General features: G+C 64.6%; 1 protein-coding gene across 4 annotated transcripts in view; it reads left to right on the top strand.

Moving 5' to 3' along the window:
- The window catches only part of GRB10 (growth factor receptor bound protein 10), a 112,434-nt gene that overhangs the window by 59,079 nt on the left and 29,376 nt on the right, over positions 1-23,979 (top strand). For all 4 annotated transcript variants that reach the window (XM_036010383.1, XM_036010382.1, XM_028525461.2 and 1 more), the window contains 2 exons: positions 1,953-2,043; positions 21,261-21,480. In XM_036010383.1, the coding sequence (XP_035866276.1) occupies positions 21,296-21,480 (185 nt within the window). In that variant the 5' untranslated portion in view covers positions 1,953-2,043; positions 21,261-21,295. The remainder of the gene's footprint in view (positions 1-1,952; positions 2,044-21,260; positions 21,481-23,979) is intronic.

Raw genomic sequence — 23,979 nt, 5'->3', positions numbered from 1 at the left:
TCACGACCACCAAGGGCTACACCGGTGATTACAGACACAAAGAGATGTACTTTCGAAGGCAGGGAAAAGAGAGAGAGAGAGAGGGGTGGGGATATCTCCGGGACCTTAGGGGCCCTGTTCGGTTTCCCCAGATTTCCTGGGAACCGCTTCAGCAACAAGGCACCTTGTCCAAATGAATGTGCTTTTTTCTTTCCGTTTCCCAGGCAGTGTGGGTGGGAAGGAGCGTGGGCTCTGAAGCCAGCTGCCTGGGCTCCAGCCCCACCCAGGGCTGCCCCTCACCCTTGGGTGAGCGTGGGGTGGGCGGAGCTCTCTGTGCCTCAGTGCCCTCGTCTGCACTGTGGGGCCCACCCTGGCCCCACATGGAGCTTCCCACCCTGGCCCCACATGGAGCTTCCCACCTGGGGCAGGCTGCTTTGCACAGGCGTGGGACAGGGTGACTGCCGGCTCGGTTTGTGACGTTGTCGATGTAAGGGACGCCCGGACCTGTGGAGAGTTGTTACCAGTTTATTTGGGCCAAACTGGCGAAAGCTGCCGGGAGGTGAAACCTCCGTGGGTGAGAGAACGCTCCAGGGTAGGGCCGTTTCACAGCTTATCTTACACCCTGGGTGCCCCGTGGGCGATGGCAGGGGTGTCACGTGCATCTTGCTGCTGCTGGGTTAAGGGGGAGAGCGAGGCGGGGTGGGGGGTCTCTGGGTTGGGCGGCGGGGCCGGACGGAGAGGCGCACGCCTGTGCTGCCCTGCTACGAGCGGACGGGCGGCGTCCACGCCCCCGGAGCGGGCACTCGGGAGACGCGGCTGCGGCAGTGAGGGGCCCCGGGCGCTCCTGTTCCGGTGCCAGAGACCACCACCAGGGGCTGCAGGAGGAGCGCAGGCTGCCTGTTAAAAGCACGTTGTCTCCGAGGCGCACAGACTCCAGACGGCCTCGCCGGCGGCGGAGACGGACCTTTGTCCGGGGAGCCGCAGCCTCGGACGTGACTGCCCACCACCTCCCGGTGTCGGGCAGGGGTCATCATGACCAGGCCGTCCCGGGTGGTTCCTCCCGGCCTCTGAGCGCGCACGGCCCCCACGCGGGCCTCCCGGGGGCTTGCGGCTCCGCAGGTGGCCCTTTGCGTCCACCCGCGTCTTGTTGGCACTAACAGTGGATTGTCTTTGCACGCCGCACGCTTTCAGTGCAGGTCTCAACCCCGACTACGAGGCGTCAGTGTGCGTTACAAAAACGCCAAGGGTTTCTTAAACCTGTAAGACACAACCGGCCTCTCCCCGGCTCTCGGCAATGACTGCTCATGTGTTTGGTACCAATGTCAGAAGGCCCATGCTGTTTTCATACGTGTCCGTGTGCGTCTGTCGCTGGCTTGATCATAATCCCACGTTCTTCCTGGGCGGTGGGCTGGGTCGTCCTGTTGCTGTGATAACCTTTGCCTGACATGTTTGTGCTCACCCTGATGAGGCCGAACCAATGCCGATGAGCGCCGTGTGCTTTGCGGGGTGGGGTGGGGGGGGGGAGGAGGACAGGAAGGGGGGACCGTGAGAAAACGGCCTGCATGGTGGGTCCCGGACCCCTGCGCGCGGCTGCGACCCGGTAGTTGTCTCGGAGAGTGTGCCTGCTCCGAGACGCTGGGTGAGCACAGTCGTCACTCAAATCCAGCGGTTGACAATTCTTCTTGAATCTCTGCTCAGAGAAAAAGCGGTTTCAGTGCAGAAAACACGGGGGAGCGCCTCCCTCGAACCCCCTCCCCATGCAGCCTGCACTTTTCAGGACCGAGTCCCCCCCCCCCCCCCCCCGTGCAGCCCCCTTGAAGCCCCCGTCACTGGTCACTGGGAGGCCCCGCGGGCAGAGCGGCGACAAGGCAGCGAGGGACCCGGGAGGGAAGGACATGCAGGGTGTGGGGGGTGGACGTGGCGGGTGTTGTGCGCCTTCTGACCAGAACCCTCTGCCCCGTCTCCCCCCGCAGGACTCGGCGGAGCCGCCCGCCCCTCGCGGCCCGGGAGAGCCAGCGGCACCCAGCTCCGCAGCCCGGTCTCGCCAATCCGCGCATCCCCCAGGTAAGGGCACAGGTGTGCGCACCCGGGGGGGGGGGGGGGGGGGCGCTGCTGGGACTCAGTGTTCTCCGCTGCCGTTCCTCCTGCTGGTGCGAGAGGGTTCCCGCCTTTCTCCCCGGGAAGACACCAAACCCGGAGAGCGGACACACTCGGTCTCTGTGTCTTCCTGGGCGTCCTTCCCATGCCTGGGGGGTGGGGGGGCCCTCCTCCAGGTGACCTCCTCGTGACCCCGGCCCAGGTTTGCACGGGGGCCCTTGGTGACTCGCTGCTTTTCTGTGACCCTGCTCCTCCTCCCTGTGACTTCCTGGGGCGTCCCCATGGGCAGGAAGGGAAGGAGCCGGAGCGGGTCCAGGGTTGGGAAGTCAGGCGTCGGCCGTGGGTGGGGGGCCGGGAAGGGGGTCGGGTGGGTCACGGGATGGAGCGGGACCAGTGAGCGAGGCCGGGGGTCAGTGGAGAGTGTCAGGACCAGAGGCGGAAGCGCTGGGACTCGTGGGAACGGGGATCACTCGGTTTTCTAAAAGTCGCTTGATGAGAAAGAGGGTGACCGTCAGGAAAAACGGAGGCCGAGAGCTGAGCCTGCGGTGGAGAGGGGGTCCCGGGTGCTGGGAGGGCGCTGTGGGCACGGCGGTCGGGGTGTCCCGGGGCGAGCGCGGTGTTGGGGGTGAGCTCAACCTCCGAGTTGAGCGGGAGCTGAGCCTCTGGCAGACGTGATGATGCGAGGGGATGATGCGAGGGGAGCCGGCCTGCGTGTCAGCGTCGGCTTCGACACCTCAGAATCCGTGACATTTCGGCTGCTCACAAACGGTCTCGTGGAACCAAAACAGTCTAAGTTCTGGTGTTAACGTTCGTGTGAAACCCATGTCAGTGCTTGAACCGGGAAGTTGAAAGAAAACCCGCTCCTTGGAGCGGGGCGTTCGGTACCGCAGGGACCGTTACGGGGCGTGCATGGCACGGGGGGGGGGGGGGGGGAGCAGGGCTGCTGTTCCCCGGTGAGGGGCCCCCAGCGGGTGGTGGACGCCGGGCATCTGGCACACCCTGGCACCCAGGAGTGGGCAGGGAGACAGAGCCTGCGGAGGGAACCCGTCTCCAGGTCGGAACCCAGCCTCCGTGGGGGTTCGTCCTGTGTGACACGCCGCGACGCTGGCCTCCCCGCCAGTCCTCGCTCCTGTCTGCACTCGGGGCCTCAGGCGCGAGAGCCGAGGGTGGCCTGGCTCTGACGCAGGCCGACCCAGAGCAGGTCTGCAAGCGACCCTGACTCAGGCAGTCCAGGCCCTGGGGGACAGTGAGGGCCCGGGTCCTTCCATGCAGGTGGGGGCTGGGGTGCAGCGCCCCTGCTCCGGAGGGACCCTGGGAACGGCGTGTGTGAGCCAGGCCGGCCCACCAGCCCCCCAGGGCTCAGAGCGCCCTGGAACGGGGCTGCAAACCCGCACCCCGGCACGCGGAGCTGCTCCCCCCTGCCGAGACGGACAGCCAGCAGGGTCCCGGGGCTGCTCCCCCCTGCCGAGCCGCACAGCCAGCAGGGTCCCAGGGCGCCGGCGGGCGCTCTTGCAGGGAAGGCGCGTCTGGGAGAGGGTGTCGGGAAGGCCCGGGGACACGACAGACTCACGCCTGGACAGGCGGACGGGAGACGGGACGTGCAGGGGGAAGAGGCGAGGACAGAACGGGGCGGGCGTGAGAAAGAGCTCCTCAGACGTCTCAGGAATGAAATATCTAGTTACGGGCATTTTAAAAATTCGGTCTAAAGAAGATTAATGAGCCGGAGCCTCCTCCCTGCGCCACAGAGCGGCCCCCGGGCCCAGACGCGGACGGGATGGCATCCGGCGGGGGAGGCCCCGGGGCGCGGTGGGGGCCGTCTGAAGAGACACTCTGGCGGGGAGCCGGCCGGCATGCAAGGGGCACCACCCCCGCTCTGCACTCAAAGGGTTAAAAGGAGAAAGGAAGGCCAGTTCCCATCTGAAGGCAGGTTGCCTTGTTCCAGAAAGCGGGAGGCGCAGAGGCAACCCGAAGGGAAAAACCAGATTTTCCAACGAGGCTCACTCAGCCTTTGGACCGAGAGTGGACTCGGGCGGGGGCGGGGGGAGGGGGGTGCAGGGTTTCCAAAGTGCAGGGAGGAAAAGAGCTTTATGGAAAATTGTATCCCAACAGCTAGTGAAAGCCATAAAGGGTTTTTCTTTCTCTCTCTTTTTTTTTTTTTTTCTGGACCAAGACTGAGAAAATCGGTTGCTGGCAAGTCTGACAGCAGGATTATTAGAAGTTGTGCTCCGGGGCCGGACACAATGGTGTCCAGGGCAGGGGTGTGGTGCCGAGGTCCAGTGCCACACGCACCATTGAAACGAGGTCACACTGGAGCTTGGGGTAATTAGGCGCTGGGAGTCTGTGTGTGTGTCTTGGGAGAGTGGGTCTGTCCAGCGAGCCGTTAAGGCGCAGCGGGGCCCCAGCGGGAAGGGGAGTGTACAGTAACTTGAGACTCGGCTGGGGAGTGTGCTGAGTTATGTGCTTTAAAGGATAACGTGTAACTGAAATATTGACCGTGGTTGCTAAAAGCGTATGTCTAACATGTATCGTTTCAAACCTAGCAGGGGGAAAAAAACACACAGAAGGGCATTTATATTTAATAAAAACAACCAACGTCGAGCGGAGAAGGACCAAAAAATGTGGGGGGGAGGAAAAAGGCTGTCAGGCAGAAAGTAGAAAATAAAGAGGCCATTCCAAGGGGATCCGGAGCCGCGTCAACGGGCTTCAGGCCCAGAAACACGCACGGAGCCTGCAGACGCCACACAGACCCCTGGTTCTCCTCTGGGGCCTGGGGCACTTGGGAAGAAGCGGGCCGTGCAGGGGGAGCCGGGCTGCGTTTTAGGCAATCTGTTCCACGCAAGCCGCGGCCTTTCACCCAGTGCGGCTGAACCAGAAGTCAAGAAGGAGTTCAAAGGAGTCGACACACACTGTAGCACACACGCACCCCTCCCCCGCTTCCCCCGTGGGCCCCGGAGGCAAGCGCGACGCAACTGCCCACCGCTCAGGGTGGACGGGGTAGGGGCGGGCTGCGGGTGGGGGGCTGCGACAGGCCTCCTGGGAGAGGCCTTCCGGGCTCCGTCTCTGAGCCTCCAAAGAAAAACAAGAGGAAACTGGAGGCATAGAAACCGAGTCACTCGAAGGAGCCGGGGGGAGGAAGGATGAACACGAGGGCCAGATATTCGTGAAGTCGCGAAGACGGTCTCCATGGACAGAGCAAGTCCGAAAGCCGGTCCTCTGCGCCGTCTCCCCCGACGGCAGGCCTCCAGCCCGGCCCCCGGGGGTGGGAGGACGGGGTGGGGGGGGGACGCGGCCCTCCACGAGCAGACCCTCGGGAGGAACCAAAGCAAGGGAACCGTGGCAGCCGCAGGCCAGCGAGTGTGGGAATGCGAGGGACACGGACGGCGTGCTGTGGACGCAGAAAGACAAAGCGGCAGCCCCAGCACCGGCGAGGACTTGCGGCCACAGGGACCCCCGCCCGTCGCTGCGGGGACTCGGCCCCCATGGGGGAAGGCGGGGCAGCTGCTCGCAGAACTGACGCAGCCTCCCCATGCGACCCGGCGGTCACCCTTCCCAGTGCTCGCTGCCCAGGGCAGCTGAGCACGTGCTTCCTCCCAAAGGCCCGCACACGGGCGTGCGCAGCAGCCTTTTTCAGAGTTGCCAGACCTTGGGAGCCACCAAGGCGCCCCTCGGTAGCTGACGGACAAAGGAACTGTGGCGTGTTCGGGCAGTGGGACGTTCTTTGGCCCTCGGAAGACAGGAGCGGTGACCCGTGAAGAGACGCGGGGGAACGTTAGACACACGTGACTGAGTGCATGGAGCCGGTCCGAGAGGGCTGCCCACGGCGGGACGCCGGCTCCCTGACCTTCTGGAAGGGGCAGGGCTGTGGAGGTGGTGGAAGGACCCCCGGCGGCCCGAGGGTGGTGGGCGGGAGGGCGGGAGGGAGCTGTGGAGCCGAGGGGACTTTGAGAGCAGTGAGAACGCCACGTTGGAAGGCACGGGCCCGTCCTCCCAGCGTGTCCGGGTGCCACCCGCCTGTCCCTCGGGTGTCCTCGCAGCCGTGGGTGCGTGCCGGGAGCGGGTGTGGGTGCCCTCGTGCGGAGTCACCACACCTCCCCTGACCGTGCTGTGTCCGACGCAGAGTCTGTGCTCAGGGGCCTCTTAACTGGACCCTGGGGGCAGCGGGCGGGGCTGGACAGAGACGGGGGCGGGGCGGCTGCCGTCCCCTCCTCCTCCACGTCCCAGCCCCGACGGGCGCTCCGGCGACGGACCCGAGGCGTCGGGTGCTTTGCGAGGGTCCTGGTGTCCGGAGGAAAGGATCCCCCGTGACTTTCCTTGACCCGTCCCTCCCCCCGGCCGAGGGGATTTACTCCCCCGTCCTCCTGAGCTCAGCCCGGCGCCCGTAAGCGGCTTAGCTTTGAGTGGCAGCTGCTGCGCAGACACCCCACGCAGGTCCTGGCAGCCCCGTGTGGGACGCCTTTTCCTGTGGAGGACGGTCGTCTTTGGAATGGCCGTGCCGGCCCCGCAGGGGTCTTGAGAGTGTTTTCAGGGCGGTGACGGTAGACGTCACAGTAAAACCGTGTGGAGCGTGCCATTCGGTGGCATGCATGACACCTGCGGCGACTGTCACCGCTCCCCACTTTCGAGACGCCTCTGTCACCCCTGTGCCCGTCCAGCAGCAACTCCCTGGGCTCCTGGCGGCCTCCGTCCTGCCCGCTCTCTCGGAGCCCACCCACCCCTTCTGCTCACTGGCCACTTGTCGGGGGGATCACGCATGATGATGCGTGTGCCTGGCTTATCTCACGCGGCCTCCCGTTTTCAGGGTCCGCCCCGTGGCGGCCTGCGTCCGATGGCGCTCCTTCTACGGCCAAGTGCTCCCCGTCGCCCGTACGTACAGGCCGCAGGTGGTTTATCAGTCCGCCCATCAGCGTCGCCCAGCCCCCGTGGTGGCGCCCATGAGTGACACCCCCCCGCATGTCCTCTGCTTCCTCCCTCAGCCAGGGCTACGTGGGGCGGGGGAGGTGCAGCATGCCCAGGAGTCACAGAGAGGTCGCTCGGTGATTAAACGAGAATGGAGGTCCGTCCAGCCCAGCACTCGGAGGTGATTTAGAGGCCGCCCCAGCGTGCACCCGTGTGTCACACTCGCCCTGCGGGGGCTGCTCGTGGGGCACCCCGTCCCCCTTTCTCGGGAGGTCATGCGTTTCTCGAGGGGGAGAGCCGCGGCCTGCTCACCCCCGGTTCTGCTCTGGCGCCTCGTGCGGAGCTGGTTTAATAGGTGAGCCTTTACCGAATTCCTGAGCTCACGCGCCTCGAACACACACCCAGACGGGCCCCAGGCGGGCCGCCCCCGCCCCTCCCCCACCCCGCGGGAGGGTCTGACAGTTCCGGGGGAGCAAAGACAAAGCCCAGCTGACACAGGCCTTCCCTCCCCTCGGCGCCGTGTGTGAGGGGCCGGGGCACCGGGGGGACCAGGGGCCCTTCCTCATCCGTGCTGTGACCGGGGTCCTACGGCGGCCCACCCGAGGCCTTCGTGACTTGCTCTTCCTCTTCCCCACTCGAGAGAACACCGCCCGCGTTTCATCCCCTCTGTCCCCCTTTCTCCCTCTCTGTCTCACACACACACACCCCTCGTGTAGTTCCTTCGCGTCCTCTCCGAGTGACACGCCGCGGAGACCGCGTCCTCTCCCTGCAGTGCTCACCCAGGACAAGCCCCAGGCGGTCATGGGCGCTGGCCTCCGGCTGGACGGCGGTGCAGAGCCCTTTACCATTTGGCTGATTTCACCCCGACCCCACGCCTCCTCCACTCAGTGTCTCGGGTCGAGGGACCAAAAAGCGCGGAGGCAAACAAACAGTGGGTGTCCTGCTGTCCCCCCACAAATGAACTCCACTTGCACACCCTTCTTCCCGCCCTGAGGGGCATGGGCCGCCGCCGATCGTTGCCCTGCGGCCCCCGTTTGGGTGGGATGGTCAGTCCGCCGGTGAGACACGCCACGGTTTCCCGCCCCGCCCCCTTTCTCCCGCGCGCCAGCGACTTCCTCCTGTGGACACGGCAGGTTCTCAGCCTGTCGAGACCCGGAGCTCCACCACTGACCCACTGAAGTGCCCGGGCTGTCCGTTGAGGCGGGCTGTCTTTCGGGGGGAAACTGAGGCACAGGGGTCAGAACACCTGCACAGATCACGCCCCAGGGAAGGTGTGCGTCTCAGCTCGGTGCAGTCCTGCCCCAGGACCGGCCCGCTGTCCGCTCACGTCCGCGGGTGTATCTCCCTTCCTTGACTCTGCACCGAGTCCTTGGCTCACACCGAGACGGCGGCCATCGGGGCCGGGTTCCCCTGGGCCTGGGAAGCAGCAGAGTCCATCGGGTCTCCAGGGTGTCCGCCCCGGTCCTGGACCGCCCGCCAGTAACGTCCTTTCCTCTGAGCTGTCCCGTCCTCTCCACGGGGAAGGTCCTGCGTCCCCGGGGGAGATGGGGACAGAATGGGCCTGGAGGCGCCTGGTTTTCTGGTGTGTTGGCTGTTCATCCTCTTGCTCTGCATTTTTTTTTGTTTTTTGTTTTCTCCATGTCTTCCTTCCTTCCTCCCTCCCTTCCTTCCTTCCTCCCACAAATACCTGTCGCTCGCCCAGGCCACACGAAGCGCAGGGACACAGCTGTGGGCAGCGCGTCATTTTTACTTTGGTGGCCGCGTCGCATCTGGCCCTTTTTGTCCAAGGAGGTCCAAATGCCTTTCCGGACTGCCAGGGAGCCGTTTAGCCGTCAGCGCTCACGAAAAGCAGTGATGAAGGAAGATCCTCGCTCCCTTCGGTGGGAAACCAGAACAGGCTGTCTCCTAAAATCAAATAATGCATTTCCACCCAAGTTTACTTTTTTTTTAAGCCTCCACTCACCAGCCATTCCCGGTAAACAGGTTTTGGGAATGAGCGGTCGTCCCTGTGTACTGTTAAGCCCTGCCCCCGGAGGAAGACCCCAAGCTGGAGATTTTGGGGAAGGAGACGCAGGCCCCACGTCCCTCAGGACGGGACGCGCCGCCGCCCTCGGACGGAGCACGCGGACTCGCGTGTGTCGCACTCACGGACCCGGCCAGCGCCACGTGCCCCCGCGTGAGGTCATCTCATCGCCACGCGGGTTCCAGGAACCCGCGGCCCCCCTCCTGTGGGCGGGTATGGCGGATGTGTGTCCGGTTAGCCCTCGAAGCCTCCTTCCAAGGAGCCGGCGTGCCTCCGCGGTTCGGTCACCCGGCACTGGGGCCAGGAGCCTGCCTGGTGGCCTCGCTGTCCTCGGCCGCTTCCCTCGGAACGTGCCAGGGGCCGGTAACCGACACCCGCCGCCGCGTCCGGATTTAGTTCTGACCAAGAAAGGCTGTACGAGTAGTGCTGACCTTCCCGGGGGGGGGGGGGGGGGGGGGGGGGGGGGGACAGGGCCCAGAGGAAGTGGGGACACGGCCTGTCCATCCTTCCGCCTCAGCGCCTCTGTGCTGAGTGGGTTGAAACACCGCGCCAGCCCCGGCCGGCGGCTCGCGGGTCGGGGTGTGACCCTCCCGTGAGCGGAAAGGTCGCAGGTCGCGTGCAAGAGGCAGCAGGTCCGTGCTCCTCTCCCACCCGGACACCCTCCCTCCCCCCCGCCCTCCCCGCCTCTCTGGTCAGCGGGCGTGCGCTAGGTGAGGATGAAAACAATCACCCCAGTGGGCTCAGCACCAGCTGGGGCATCAGCAGCTGGAGGCACCTTGCATCACCCACGCTTCCTCCTTGGGGACGTGACACACTGACCCCGGCCACCGACACACGGCCACTGGACTTCCGTGTCGGAGCACAAGGGGGTGTCTCCTGACCTCGGGGCACGTGGGGTACCTCTCAGGGACGCCCATGCCCCTACCCTTTCCCTCCAAGGGCACTCTCCGGCCGCTCTGGTTGGCCACCAGCGTTCTTTCTGTTACAACCCGGCCTGGGGACACCGCTCACTTTCCCAGACGCTGAGCGTGCCCCCACTCCGCTGGCCAGGTCCCACACTGCCCTTGGCTGCGTGTCCCACTGCCTGTCACCTGGGCAGCGGGTGCATGGGCTGCTTGCTCTTCCGGAACGTGCTGTCGAAGTCCGTCCTCCCTGCGAAGGTCTCTCCATGCCGAGCACCCCAGCAGCAACGCACCCTACGTGGGCGTCCTCCAGGGTTCCCATCCGTTGGCCCCCCGCTCCTCTGGCACGCTGGCTGAGCCGCTGCCTCCCGGGTGCCCTCCGGCCGCCTTCCCTGCTCCTCCCCAGGACTTGTCGCTCTGCGCTTGTGCCAGGGGCCGGCCTGTCTTTCCGCTTCGGCGCCACGTTCCTTGAGATCGTGTTTGTGTTTCTAATTTCGGGGGGAAACTGACAGGGTGCTGGCCTTGCTGGCCACACCAGGGTAGGACTCGAGGCTCCGCCAGGAGCGCCACCGAGGACCGAGGATGACCGCGCTTCTTGGGGACGCGAGCTGCACGTCTGCAACTTGTCGCACACCTACCCTTCCTTACTCCCACACTTCCCACCTGGAGAGGAAGCCCTTCTGGGACGGAGCCTGCGTCCCACCAAGGGCCAGGTCCTCCTGGCCTCAGGCGAGCTCGGCATCCGAGGCCTGGGTGTGAGGACAGGCTGGCCCTGAGAAGGACGGACAGCGGGGGTTCCCTGCAGGGACGCCCCGTGGGACAGGAGGAGAGGGCAGTGCCGCGGGCAGCGGAGTCTGCTCTGCGGGGTCCCCGGCTGTGTCCTGGGAGCCTGGGCTGGCTGGGAGAAGGGGCCTGTGGGGGTGCGGAGGGGCCAGGGGGGCACGCATAGTGGGGAAGCCCCTGGGAGGTGCCACCGGCTGTGCTTCTCAGAGGGGGGCCGAGCGGGGCCCATCTCCAGACCCTGCGGCCTCGGCGCGGCCGGAAGGCCTGCGTGGCCGGGCGGGCGGGCGGGCTCCTGGGCACAGGTCTGGCCTGCGAGGCGGCGCTTCCTGCACGGAGCCGCCGTGCCCGGGACAGCCCCTCCTGGCCCCCGGCCATCCCTTGTTGGAAGCAGACAGTCTGGCGTTGATTCACCCCGTGGCCCGCGGGTAACCTGCCTGGCGGGGCTTTTTCCAAGGAGCTGCAGCTCCCGCGGCTCGGCAGCCCGGCTGTCTGACTTTTCGGAAAATTCTGCAGCTTGGTTTATGCAGGCCGCAGCTCCGTTTTCCACGCAGCCCACCGGCATTCGCTGAGCACCTACTGTGCGCCGGGTGCGAGGTTGGATCATGAGGCCGAGGCGCGGTCCCAGCCCTCTGGCCACTCAGGTTTAGTGGGGAAGGAAGCGGGAAAAGTCACCCTGGCCAGAAACGTGAGGGGGAGGCAGCCCGCCCACCCCAGGGGGCGGGGCCGTCCCGGTCGGACTCCCCGCTCCATTGGCTGAGTGACTCCCTGCCTCAGTTTCTCCATCAGAAACCTGTGAAATGCCCGCTTGGCTGGTTTGCTGAGAAGGCTAGAGACCGTGGCAGCTGTGCGGTATGCCCGGCTCAGGGCCTGGCCCTGCTGGTGCTCCGGCAGCGGAGGCTGCTGCCCCAGCCGGGTGGCTCTGTGGCTCGCAGCATTGTCCTGTGGACCAAGAGGTCACGAGTTCGATTCCCTGGCAGGGCACATGCCTGGGTTGTGGGTTCAATCCCTGGTGGGAGCACATATGAGGAGGCAACCATTCGATGTTTCTCTCTGTCTCTCTCTCTTTCTGCAACTCGCCCTCCCTCTCCCTTTCTTCCTCTCTCTCTAAAAGCAATGAAAAAAAAATGTCCTCGGGTGAGGATTAAAATAAAAAAAAAAAGAAATGGCGGCTGTTCTTCATCCTCGTCACTAAATGCAGTGTCATACCTAGACAGAACGAAAACCAGGCACACACTGCCCCCCGCCCCCCGCCCCCGGCCTGTGGAACCCCTCCCTCCATGTTTGCTCAGCCAGAATGCAAGCCCATCAGAGCCAGATTCAGGGAGAGGGTCCCGAGAGCGTCCCTTCCCTGGACCGCCATTCAGAAGGTACCATTTGCACATGCGTGTGCTGCCATTTCTCTAACGGAAAAAGAGTTAGGAGAATAACAAGCCCTTAGTCATGAGCTTTATTCATTTCCCGACCGACCGCAAAGATGCAGGTTCCGCGAGGGTCCAGGTGAGTCCCGGGAACTTGGTTTCCCAAAGGAGCCCCCTGCCCGGCCCCATCCCAAACGCCCCCCGCCCCCTTCCTGTGAAACCCTGTTTCCATCCACATCCTGGAAAGCCAGCCCCTCTCTCCTGGGCCTTTCAGTTCTGGGAGCCATGCCATTTCTTGGAACCGCCTGGAACGTTCTCCTGGACCGACTCCCCCGTGCCGAAGCCTTGCACCTCCGGCCCTTCTGAGGGCCGAGTGTTCTCCCCTCCCTCGCCTGTGAACAGAGGTCTGGTTTGAGAGCTCCTCCGTCCGCCGAGGGGCGAGCCCGCTCTGGGGGGGCCCCCCACGTGCCTCACCCAGGTCCTCCTGGTCCTCGGGCCTCTCTCAGGACCCTCAGTCTCGGGGTTCCCTCCCTCTGGCTGAGGCTCAGCCCTTTTCCGGGGGGGGGGGGCCCCTTCATGTCCCCACAGGATGCGCCTCCGCCCGCCTGGTCCCCCGTGAGCCATCGCTGACCCGGAGCAGGGAATTATTTTCCCGGACGGGGAGAGACGCTGCAGACCCTGCCGTGTGACTTCGTGTCCAGCACTGCCGCCCCGTCCCGAGCTCCCAGGGCCCGGAACGAGGTCACCCATGTCCTGGGCGCTCGGCGAACATGTGCTGAGGGGCGGGAAACGCAGGCTTCTCGCACGGACTTCACGCTTTCGAGTTACAGCCGCGGGGCGTCGAACGTTGAGCGGGACCATGAGCATGTCCGGGTGTCTGACTCCCTTCTGGAGAATGGCTTTTGGAGAGCTCGGTGCAAGCCGGTGACTCTTGTGGACTGTGACCCGGGTTTTCCCCGGTCAGTCTCGGGGCTCTTGGGCGCATCCGCGTCAGGCGGGTGGAAAGTGAGAACCTTCCAGAATGACAAGCTGCGTGCGCAGTTCCTTGTGCCCGGGCTTCGGCCTGGCGTACGATGTAAAGAGAAGATGCAGGAGTTGAAATCAGAAGGTTGAGTCGCGTCTTCCAACGGGACAGACAGACGCTACCCCTCGGGGTCTGGGCCTCTGTCCGTCGTGTGTGGCAGCTCACGTCCCGTGTCCCATGGGTGCTGAGCAGAGTTCAAGCCTTGGGGGCCCGGACGAAGCTTTGGGGGTGTCCAGGGCTCTCCTGCACCCCTGCAGCCAGATGGAACTCGAGAAAGAGGGAACACGGGGGCTCCTTCCTAGGCGACGCGCCCCGCCTGCCAGGAGCCCCTCCCTGGACCTCGGGGACGAGGCTCCCCGAGGGAGATGCGGTGGCTCCCTGGTCCGTCCGGGTATTCGTGTCGGGTAGGATCGCTCCGCCGCTCGCTGACACGTAGGCCGAAGCAGCACCTCCCGTGGAGTCAAAGTCCAGAGCGATTAATGATTATCTCACACCCACGCTGTTTGCGCGGCTGCCAGGGCGTCTGCGTTCGACTCTGAGACCTGCCCTGGACTTTGTGGCAGCCCCTTCCCTGCGACAGCTGCCGTCTCCTGGGCTCTGGAGGGACACAGTCCGCCGCCCTCCCCGAGGGCCACTGCAGCCGGGGGCCTGGCCCCTTCCCGCCCAGGTCGCCGGCTGCTCTGGGGAAGGCCCGAGCGCTGCAGGCGCCGCTGTGCGGCGGGGCACACGCCTGCCGTGTCACCGCAGGTGCTGCTCGCCCAGAACCTAACTCCTGGGGCCCAGCTCGGCCCGCGCCAGCAGGACACACGCCTGTCCTAAGGCTTGAGCGCCCGCCTGCTGTGGCCCAGAGGACGGGGGGGAAGACCGCGCAGCCGTCCCGGAAAGTAACGTCTGTTAGAGCAGGAGTGCGTGTTTCATGAGACTCGGGAGGCCTGGGCCCTCCCCAGCCTGTCTGTCTGGGTGTCCCCGGGGGGGCCGACCCAGGGGCGCCCCGCAGCCCTCAGCCACCTCCCCGCCACCCACCGGGCCTGGGGTGTCCCCGGATCTTGCTTTGCCTCCTGACGGGGTCCTGACGCCCTCAGGACGGACTGTTGCTCCTCTTGAGGTGACTCCTGACTCTTCTCCCCAACTGCATCCCTGTCCCCTCTGGTCACCTGGGGCCACATTCCTGTCACACCTGCAGCCCCCTGCCCCCAGAGCCCACCTGTGCGTGGGCCAGCATGGGCCACACCCACCATTTCCTGGGGTCTGTGCTGGAGGAAGGCAGGGAGGTGGGCCAGGGAGACCATGGGGGGGGCAGCTTTCAGCCGAGGGCAGGGGTGCAAGTAGGCCCCCAAGAGGGACGGCCTGGGAGGCCCCCACATACGACCTCGCTTCTGACCAGGCTGGCGTTGGGTGGGGGTCCTGACAGGTGCCCGGGCAGAGTAGCCAGACCAACTTCTTAAGTGGTCATATTTGAGAATCTTAAACATTCCCACTTTAAGAATGTTTTTCACTATTATTCTTTTGTGAACTGTGGCAAAGCACGCCCAACATGAAATGGACCGTCTCGGCCGGTTTTCAGGGCACCATTCAGTGAATCCTTACAGTAAATCCACCTGGTTGTCACCACCCTCCCGCCACAACACGCCTGTTGCCGTGCAGAACTGCCACTCTGTCCCCGTAAAACAATCCCTCCCGCCGCCCCCGCCCCCCGGCCCGGGGGACCTCTGTTCTGCTCTGCGTGTCTGTGAGTTCGACCCCACCGAGCCCCTCACGGACGTGGAATCTCACAGGATTCCTCCTCTCGTGGCTCGTGTATGTTGCTCAGCGTGATGTCCCCGGGGCCCATCCACGCTGCAGCCTGCATCTGAATCCCTTGCTGCTTAAGAACCAATAATGTCCCATTGTCCAGATGGACGCGGGTTTGCTCCTCTCCGTGACGGGCAGCGGGCCGCTTCTGCCGCTCGGCCGCCGCGGCGAGCACACGAGGCTGCTAGGGACAGTGGGGTGCGGGCACCTCTTCTTGGATCTTGGCTTTTAAGTTGGGGGGTGGGGGGCGAGTGGGTATATCCCTGCTTTTACTTTTTAAAAACGGCTTAAAGAAAGAACAGATTCAGTCCTAGTTTTTTGGTGTGCTTGTTAAAGGCAAATAATTACTGAATATCAGCAAACTCACATTTTGGTTGCTTCCTTATGTCCAAGCGACTCTACATATGAAACATGAAGTATGTGTGGTTGGGGTGCGTGAGAAGGGAAGATTAATTGGTGTGCCAAAGAGGTATTTCAGTGGACTGTTGAGTTATGTTTGCACAAGGTTTTACTTGCTTAGAGGTCAACAAAAATAGCTTGCCAGGCGAACATGATCTGGGTTTAAAATACTTTTGCAGGCTGGACGTTTAGTTCGTGCCCAGAGAGAAATGTGTAAGGGCTTTGGCATGCGCACATGTGTTCAGGAATTTCCAGGTATAATACTGTACAGAAAAGTCCCCTTTTCTTCTGTGCGCACTGACTTCTCTGCGTGCCAGGCGTGCAGTGGGGGTGGGGGTTCCCGCACTGAGCGGCTCCCCGGCACCGGCCGGGTCTCCCCCAGTTAGTTCAGCTCGGTTCTGGAAGGACCTGGGCCCAGCATGATCCTTGGCTAGACCGACCCTACTGAGGCGGTCTAAAGATCGGCCTGGGGGGACCTGGGCTCCCCCTGTTAGCAGTTTCTCATGAGAGGGTGTAAGGCAAGGACAGCCAGATGGGAGAGACATGCAGGGTGCGGTGTGGGGCGAGGGTGCGGTGTGGGGGGAGGGCGTGGAGCTCCTGTGCTCCCTGGGGTGGCGCCCTCCCAGCACCTGACCCTGCTCACCCACCCAGAAGCTCTGTGAACCCATTCTGCAGGGTTTTAGACAGACTTCATTACCAGGCAGGCACGGCTCAGTCGTTGGCCGCCGGCGATGGGCTCAGCCCCCAGCCCATCTCTCCCAGGCGCCCAGGAGGGTGGGGCTGCAAGTTCCTCCGAATCACCTGGTCGGGTCTCCTGGCCCCCCGGCCCCCATCCTGTGGTGTTCTGGGGGGCCTCGTCAGCATAAACCCAGGTGTGGTGGGCAGGAGCTGGTTCCGAATAGCAGAAGCAGCTCCTTTCACTTTCATAAAACGTCTGCAGTTGGTTCAGAACAACGGAAGACCGAATGGTATCCCCAAGATGCTCCTGGCACTCTCACCCCTTAGGACACCCCCAGGGTCACGGGGGCCAGAGGATCCCTCTCCTTCCTCTGCCAGAGCTTCCCGAGGGCCACCTACTCTCGGGGACCGGCCGGCCGGGGGCGCATCTGCTCCCAGTCCCTCATCACCCTGGGGGTCGAGCTCCGTCGGCCAGCCCGCCCCACCTGCCGCCCGGCGCGGACTGCTCCTGGGACACGTTGGGAGGAAGGTGGGAGGAAACGGGGTTGTCGGGAAGGGTGGCGCAGATGTGTCCTGAACACACCGTGCGGCCCCCCGGTATCCGAGGCGCCCAGGCCCTTTGGTAAGGCGGGCCACCCCGGGGTCCTCGTTACTGAGCCCTCACACAGACCCGAGACGGTCTGCAGACCCCGCGGGTGTGGTCGAGGAGGCCGGGTGGGGCCCCCAAGTTCTGGGGCGTCTTCTGGAACTGACCCTCCCCTGGGCCTGCGGCGGGCTGCTCGGTGGGGTGGGGCTCCTCCTTCCGGCTCCTCCTAGCCTGGTGTGAGGAAGAGCTCCGCCCTGAGTGGCCCACAGGCGCGACGTGACTGTGTCCCCCCGCACTTCCGTCCCTTGGAGGGCTAACCTGGCCTCGACCTGCGAGCCACGGTGGGGCGAGGAGCGCGTGTGAGTCCGAGATCAGATGAGCTGCTCAGATATTTGGGACAAAAGTCGATGCCCGTTTTAGATGGGGTTATTCTAGGAAGGAAAGGAGCTATTAATATCCTGACTTGCCACCGCGCTGTTTGACCTATATTTGTTGCAGCGACTGCGTCCTCGCCGACGAGCGCGGGGCGAGGCGGGAGCTGCAAAACCGTTTCCCTCCCCTTCCCCCCAGCGTGCATTCCTGCTGGAGGCAGGCGCGTTCTCATGGAGAGTGTTCTGGCACCGAGTCGGCGGCCCACAGGCACATGACGTCTGCTTTCCTTTCCAGAACCCTCTCTCTTGCTCGCGCCCGCTCACTCGATCCTGCCGGTCAGACGTGGCTGTGCAGAAGGGCTTCGACCGGTGGCTGGTCATCCGTCCTCGAGGCCTCGCGCGGGCCCCCCACAGCGGCAGGCGCACGGGCTGCCCCGAGGGGACCGTTTGCAGGGAGTGAATGCCCCTCGGGAACGTCTCAGACGAGGAGCATTTCAAAGGACGTGGAGAAGTGCCGTCTTTGGGGTCTTTAAAATCCCACTCTGGAAGACTCCATTCCGAGTCCTCATGAGCCTCTAACAAAGTTTAAATAAAACCAGGCAACCGTGAGGGCTTGTATTATCTAAAAAGATGAAGTGCTAATTGGCCCTACCAAAAAATGTAAAGTTTGTCCTACAGTAGGAGGTTTTTAGAGTCTTTACCTGAAGCTTTATTTTTATCCTGAGGACTGGGGAAAACAGGCCGGTTTGAAACACGCCAATACAGTGGGCTCGCTGTATAAAAACTAGACCCTGCCACGGGCAGGGCACCGGCTGACCCGGCCGAGTCCCGCAGAGCCGTAACGAAATGCCCGCCTGCAGGAAGCAGCTTCCCAAGGAACCCGCCTCCGAGAAAGGCGGGCATTCTGCGAGGGTGGCATTGCGTGCATGCCTTGGCGGCCAGTTCACCTTTAACATCTACTTGCAGTGCTGTCAGAATGGCTCTGTGTTCCGGAAAGCAGGGGGCAGAGGGGGGTGGCCCGCGAGCGACCGGGTGGCTGAGGGGAGCAGAGAGAAGGGGAGGACAAAAGACGGGGCCGCCCCGCGCGGCGAGCACAGCCCAGGGCTCTGGGGAACGCCACCGAAAAACCCGCTCAAGTGGAAGTCCGCCCGAGGCGAGCAAGACCTTTCTTCCTGGAAGAAGTCTGTCGTCCCGAGCTGCCCTCTGCCCGGTCCCGGGGGCAGGGTGACCGCGGCAGACACTGGCCTTTGCCGTCTGCGGAGTGTCCTCCTGTAGCCGAGCGAGTCCAGAACGCAGCTGCCTGAGCCTGGGGGCAGCCGGCCTGGCCTTGGCCTCCAGGCCACTGGGGTGCATCCTGGGGGTCACTCCCTGACGGCATGTCCACCCCATATTGACTCTGAAGTGGCCCCTTAAGACGGGAACCTGGGGTTGTCACCAGGGTGAGCTGGGGCTCCGGGCACTGATGGTGCTGCACAACTTACAGTGAGCTACTATTACGTGTCGACCGAGTATCGGCACAGGACGTGCCCGGTGTCGACGATGGACAGGACCCTCCTCGAACGTTGCCGAGCCGCCCCCCCCCCCAGATCTGTGAGCGGCCGCGTAGCACACAGCCCCTCCCATCGGGTGAACGCCCCGAGGTCTCAGCGAATGCCCTGGGCCTCTGGGGCCTGACTTGGCAGCCGGCGGGCTGAGGGCAGGAGGTGTCTGCGACTTTTGCCCTTGTAGGTGCTGCTTCCTGCGTTTGCAGATGAGGGCCCCTCTCAGCCACTCGGCCCATGGGGACAGGGGGCTGGGGCCCTGAGTTTCTGTCCGCCCCCTCCCTCCCGCCCCCCCCCCCCCGCCCCCGGGACTCTGCTGACTTCGGCGTCCTGCCGTGTGACACATTAAATCTTAATGCCATGGTCATTATTAATGATTAATTCAGCACTTTCGTCCTCTTCCTATCTGGCCTCAGGATTAATATTTGACTGCTCGTGACCCGAGCTGCCGCACAGCCCCCAGAGCTGCAGCGCCGAGCCAGGACTCTGGGGCCCAGGTGGGGCCTCCCGCTCCCCTTCCAGCCCGGCCTTCCGGCCCCGGCACCACCCCCCACCCCCCCGAGCCGTCACTCATGTCCTTGGTGTCAGCAGCCACCGCACCGGCCGGGCCTCCGTGTCTCTGAGCAGCTGTGCCCGCAGCCTCCCACTGCCCCCTCCCGTCCCTCTGTCCGTCCGTTCTCCGGCAGGCCCTGTGTGATGTGTCGACGGCCCCCCTCGCCTGGGCGCCCCCTTCAGACGGCCGTTCGTCTCTTTGCGTCACGTTCTGTCTTTCTGTGCCCTGGCGCCGTAGTAGGTGTTTGTGTTGGGAGCGGGAGAGGCAGGGAAGGCAGCGTGTTCCGGAAAGTTCTGTGAGCTCATTCATTGAGCGCACACCTGGGGAGCTCAAAGAGTAGCTGCCAGGCTTGTTTTCCAAGTCAAGGTCCGCTGCTCGGTGCTCGTGAGAGCTTGGCAAGGGGCTGAATTCCTCCAGGCCCGGTCCTCCGCCGGCAGGCCAGGTTAATGGCCACCCTTTATACTGTTCCGCGGGGGTCGGTGGAACGGAGCTAATAAGTAACGTTTCCCGAGTGTTTGCCATGTGCCAGGCTCTGCTCCAGAGCAGATAATAACTAACCCGCTGCTGACACCCTCCCCCCGGCAGGTGCAGTTGCTCACCCCCAGCCAGAAAAAACAAAACCAGGGCCCCTGGGCCGGGGCCAGCGTCCGCCGTTCCCAGTGAGTGACCTCTCTCTCTCTCTCGGCTCTCCGTCCCGCCAGTCGGGACCGTGGCCTCTGGTGGGCCGAGGGTCTTGCCGCCGTGCGCCCCGGGCCCCTCGTCTGCTGAGTGGGCGTCACGTGGGGCTGTTAGGGGAACGAGCGAGGCTGGATATGTGGCCTGCTGTGAGCTGCCTCGGAGTCACCCTCGGCTGTTACTTACCGAGTTGTTAAAAAGTGACCGATCTGGAAAACGCGGAAAAAAGGCGTCAGTGTTATTGTAACGTATTGGGTTACAGACGAGAGAAACCGACGCACGCTGGCTGCACGCAGCACGCTGGCTATGCGGACGCGGGAATGTTTTCCAGAGCTGCCAGCAGGAAGCGGCCAGGCCCGAGACGGGGCGGGCGCCGCGCCAGGCGCAGCTGCCCGGAGCCCGGCCCACGTCCCGGCCGCCAGCGCCGTCCCTTCCCCGGCCCTCCCTGCGTCTCCGCGAGTCCTGGCTCCCGCCCCTCACCGGGGACCAGCCAGCTCCTCCAGAGAGATGGGACCAGCAGGATGTGCGTGTACACACACGTCCACACACACGCGTGCAGAGGAGGGCAGTTGAGGAACTGGCTCGCGTGCTTGTGGAATTGCACGGTCGAAGCCTGCAGGGTGGGCGGACGGGCTGGAGACCCAGGGAACGGCTGCAGGGAGGAAGCTGGAGCGGGACCCCCTCCTGCCGCGGGGACCTCAGGCTTCTCTATTAAGGCTTCACCTGATGAGAGGGGGCCCCCCCACACACACGGCAGATGGCCATCTGCTGCGCTCAGTCCCCGAATTTACAGTCAGTCACGTTAAGACAACACCTCGTCAGCATTATCTAGCGCCGTGCTGGACCACATCTCGGGGTAGTGCCGTGTTTTAGCGAAGTCGCTGCATAAAATCGTCCACCCGAGTCCCCGAGTGCACCTCTCTGGCGTCTTCTGGCCTCCCTGGTGCTCTCTGCCCCAGCCATCTCTGCTTCTCTCCCTGCGTCGGCGCAGGCCCTCCCCCATGAAGACAGGCCTGCCCTGGCTCTCGGGCCAGGCGAGAGCAGAGGCTGGGCGCCTGGCGGTCCACGGCCACGCAGGGGGCCTCTCCACCATGGCTTCGGCCGCCGGGCAGCCCTCCTGGAGGGTCTCTCGGGCCAGGGCTGGTGTCCTGATTGGGTGCTGCTCTGTTTCCGCGCTTCCTCTAGATTTTCAGGGAAGGGGGGATCCTGAGGGGCCTAAGGAGGGCTCCACGTCCCCCTGTGACCCAGCCAGCCGAGGCCAGGAGGGTGGGGTCACGTTGCCCGACCCTGGCTGAGTGCGGCCCCCACCCCGACGACACAGACGTGCACTGAGAAGGTGCCCTGCAAGGCGCCTCCTGCACGGGCGGGTGCGGGTGGGCGTGGGCGGGCTCCAATCGCCAAGCCGCCTCTGGAATATTGATAAATGTTACCGAGCGTAGCAGGCGTCCGTGCTTACCAAAATTCATGCTTCTCAGGTAGGCTCCGGTGCCCTCCAGCGGCGTTTCTGAAAGAGAGTTTGGGAACCCGGTTGCGGAGATGCGCACTTGGCTGTGACCCCTCGCTGTCGCTCAAGTTTCTTTCTCGCCTCGCCTTTTGCTGCCCAGAGGATGACGTGGACCTGGAAGCGCTGGTGAGCGACATGAGTGCATCCCTGGAGAGCCTGTACGCAGCGTGTAGCATGCAGTCCGATACAACGCCCCTGCGCCAGAATGGCCAGCACTCCCGTGACCAGCCGCCGCCCTCGGGGGCCAAGCCGGCCCCGCCGCAGGCGTCGCCACAGCAGAAGGTGCAGCGTTCCCAGCCTGTGCACATCCTGGCCGCCAGGTAGGGCCCTGGGCCTTGGGAGGCGGGGAGGGGGGGCTGGTGCGGCTGCGTAGGCGGCATGCCGCTCTCCGCGTGCGTGAGTGCAAGGGCGTGGTGCTCTGGCCTCCTGAGCTCCGCAGGCGGGTGCATACCTCCGCCCTGGGCGGCATGGCAGCGCTCGGTTGGGACAGGTACCTGCTCAGTAGTTAGCAGAGGGCTCTAAGGCCACACTGCCCAGACCACGGCCCAGGACCCAGACAATGGTCTCCCGGGCCCGTGTCGGAAAGGTGTGCCTGCAGACGCTTGGTGACATCACCTAGGGCAGTGAGCAGAGGCGCCTCCGGAAACACTGGGCTGGGGGGAGGGACCCAGGGAGTGGTGGAGCGCTCCTTGCAGGTGGCGGGTCTCCGAGTTGGGTGTTAAAGGGTAGGCAGGCATCCACGCACGGGGGAAAGACTTTGTGAGCACAAGAGAGGGTCCCTGGTGTTGCAAATGGCAGGATCCCTTCCTTTCACAGGTAGACGATATTCCATGCACGCATGCACCAGATTTCCTTTATCCGTTCATCCGTAGACGACCACACGGACAGGACGCTAACAAACGAGCCTGTCGCGGGGGGCAGCCCGACATGGGCCCACTCACACGCGGGATCTAGAACAGTGTGACACACAGACGCAGAGAGCGGCACGGGCGGGGAAAGGGCAGCCGTCTGCGGAAGGCTCTCTCACCCGCGCGAGGGGCGGGGGTCCCAGGGGCGCAGGGGGCACGCAGAGCCCTAGCTGGCGGTGCTGCGTTGTACGCTGAAAGTTCGGGGTAACACGTACAGGATCCCAGAGGAGTTCGTGGGGGCGTCCGCGGAACACTTCCTGTCCGTGCCCGGGGCTCCCCGTACACGCCCCTGCTCCCGGCGCGTGCTTCCGGCACGGTGCCGAGCACTTCCTGTGCGTGCCCCGCCCACCCCCGTCGTCGCCGCCTGTGCGTGCCCTGCGCTTCCGGCGCAGGCGGGACACTTCCTGTGCGTACGGCTGTCGAGTCCCCGTTTCTCAGCCTGTGTCCGGGTGTCCACGGCCCTACGAGGCGAGTGGCGTGGGGACCCTGAGTGCCCAGGCGAGGCGGCCTGGGCCCGGGGACCGACACGGCCCGCGGCTGGCTCGTGGGGGGCCCTCGGGGGCCGGAAACGCCGTGAGCCTGGAGCTGGGTGCCGCCGCGCCGCCCGCCGGCGGGCTCCCGGGGAGCAGGGCCGCCACTGCCGCCGGACGCTGTCCCGCTTTGGGGATTCTGGAGAAGGCGCGGGGCCTTCCCCACCGGGCCCTGGTGAGCCCCCGGCCCCTGCGCCTGAGCTCGGTCCCCGGGGCCGCTTCCCGCTGGGACCCCGGACGGTCTGCCCTCCCGAACCGCCGTGTCGCCAGCCCGCGCGATGTCCCGTAGCTTTGCTTCCGGCCGTCTTTGGGAACTGCTGCAAAGTCAGCCTGGAAACGTGGTTTACTGAAGCAAACTTCCACATAGCACAAAAATAGCCGCTTTAAAGTGACAGTGCGGCGTGCGGGACAGCCCCGGCGCTGCGCAGCGACCTGTCTCCAGTGGCAGGACACCCCCGTCCTCGCAGGGAGACCTCACCCACCCAGCAGGGCCCTACACTCCCTCCTCTGTCATCACCACCTGCACCAGGGACGTGACTGGTGTTCGCTGTAACCCATGACCCCACATCAACGCAGCGCCGTCACCGGGAGTCCCTAGGACACCGGACGGTTCACACCTGGTGTCGGACATCTGATGGGTTTGTGCGGGCGGACGGCGGCAGCACGAGCCCATCATTACACCGTCGTGCGGGGTGATCCTGCTGCCACCTGAAAATGCACAGGACCTTGTACACGCTCAGAGGGGCCTGCGGGAGGGGACCCTCGGGGGACCTCGGGGACGGCCGGATGCCAGGGCCTTGTCCCGTGAACCTAACTCCTGTTCTTCAGGCTCCTGGGCCAGGTCCTGGCGGGACCACCCTGGAGGCGACAACGACCTCTCTGGCCTGTTGTTGGGGCCCACAGAAGGGATCGTCTTCCCAGCGTGGAGTCAGTCTCCGGGGGCTGTGGGCATGCGCGAGGGCAGTCAGGGCCTCCCTCTGAGCCGGGGGTGGCAGGGGGGGCGGGGACCTGCATTGCGCAGCAGTCTTGGTGGTGTCTGCTGCTGCACTGGCAAGCCTCCCCAGAGACTGGACGGGCCGTGGGTGCCGTCAGGTTCTAAAACCGGCGACCAAGTGCCGTGAAGGGGCCGCCCCAAGAGGGGCAGACGGGGCAGGTGCAGGTGAGGAGCAGGAATTCCCAGCGGAGGCAGGGCCAGACGGCACCAGGCATCGGCACACTGGGCGGTGACACCCTCGGGTGGGGTGGGGTCCCCCACCAGCGGAGCCCGGGGCCTGCCAGCAGAACCGCTGAAGAGAGGAGACATGGGGCACCTTGCTTGTTTTTTCTGTCGTTCTCCTGATTGCGTCTGATCTGTCCTTGGTGGGTGCTGTGCTCAGGGGCG

The sequence above is a fragment of the Phyllostomus discolor genome, chromosome 10, assembly GCF_004126475.2.
Source record: "Phyllostomus discolor isolate MPI-MPIP mPhyDis1 chromosome 10, mPhyDis1.pri.v3, whole genome shotgun sequence".
NCBI lineage: Eukaryota > Metazoa > Chordata > Mammalia > Chiroptera > Phyllostomidae > Phyllostomus > Phyllostomus discolor.
The sequence above is the reverse complement of the archived record's forward strand: the minus strand, read 5'-3'. Positions and strand labels throughout refer to the sequence as shown.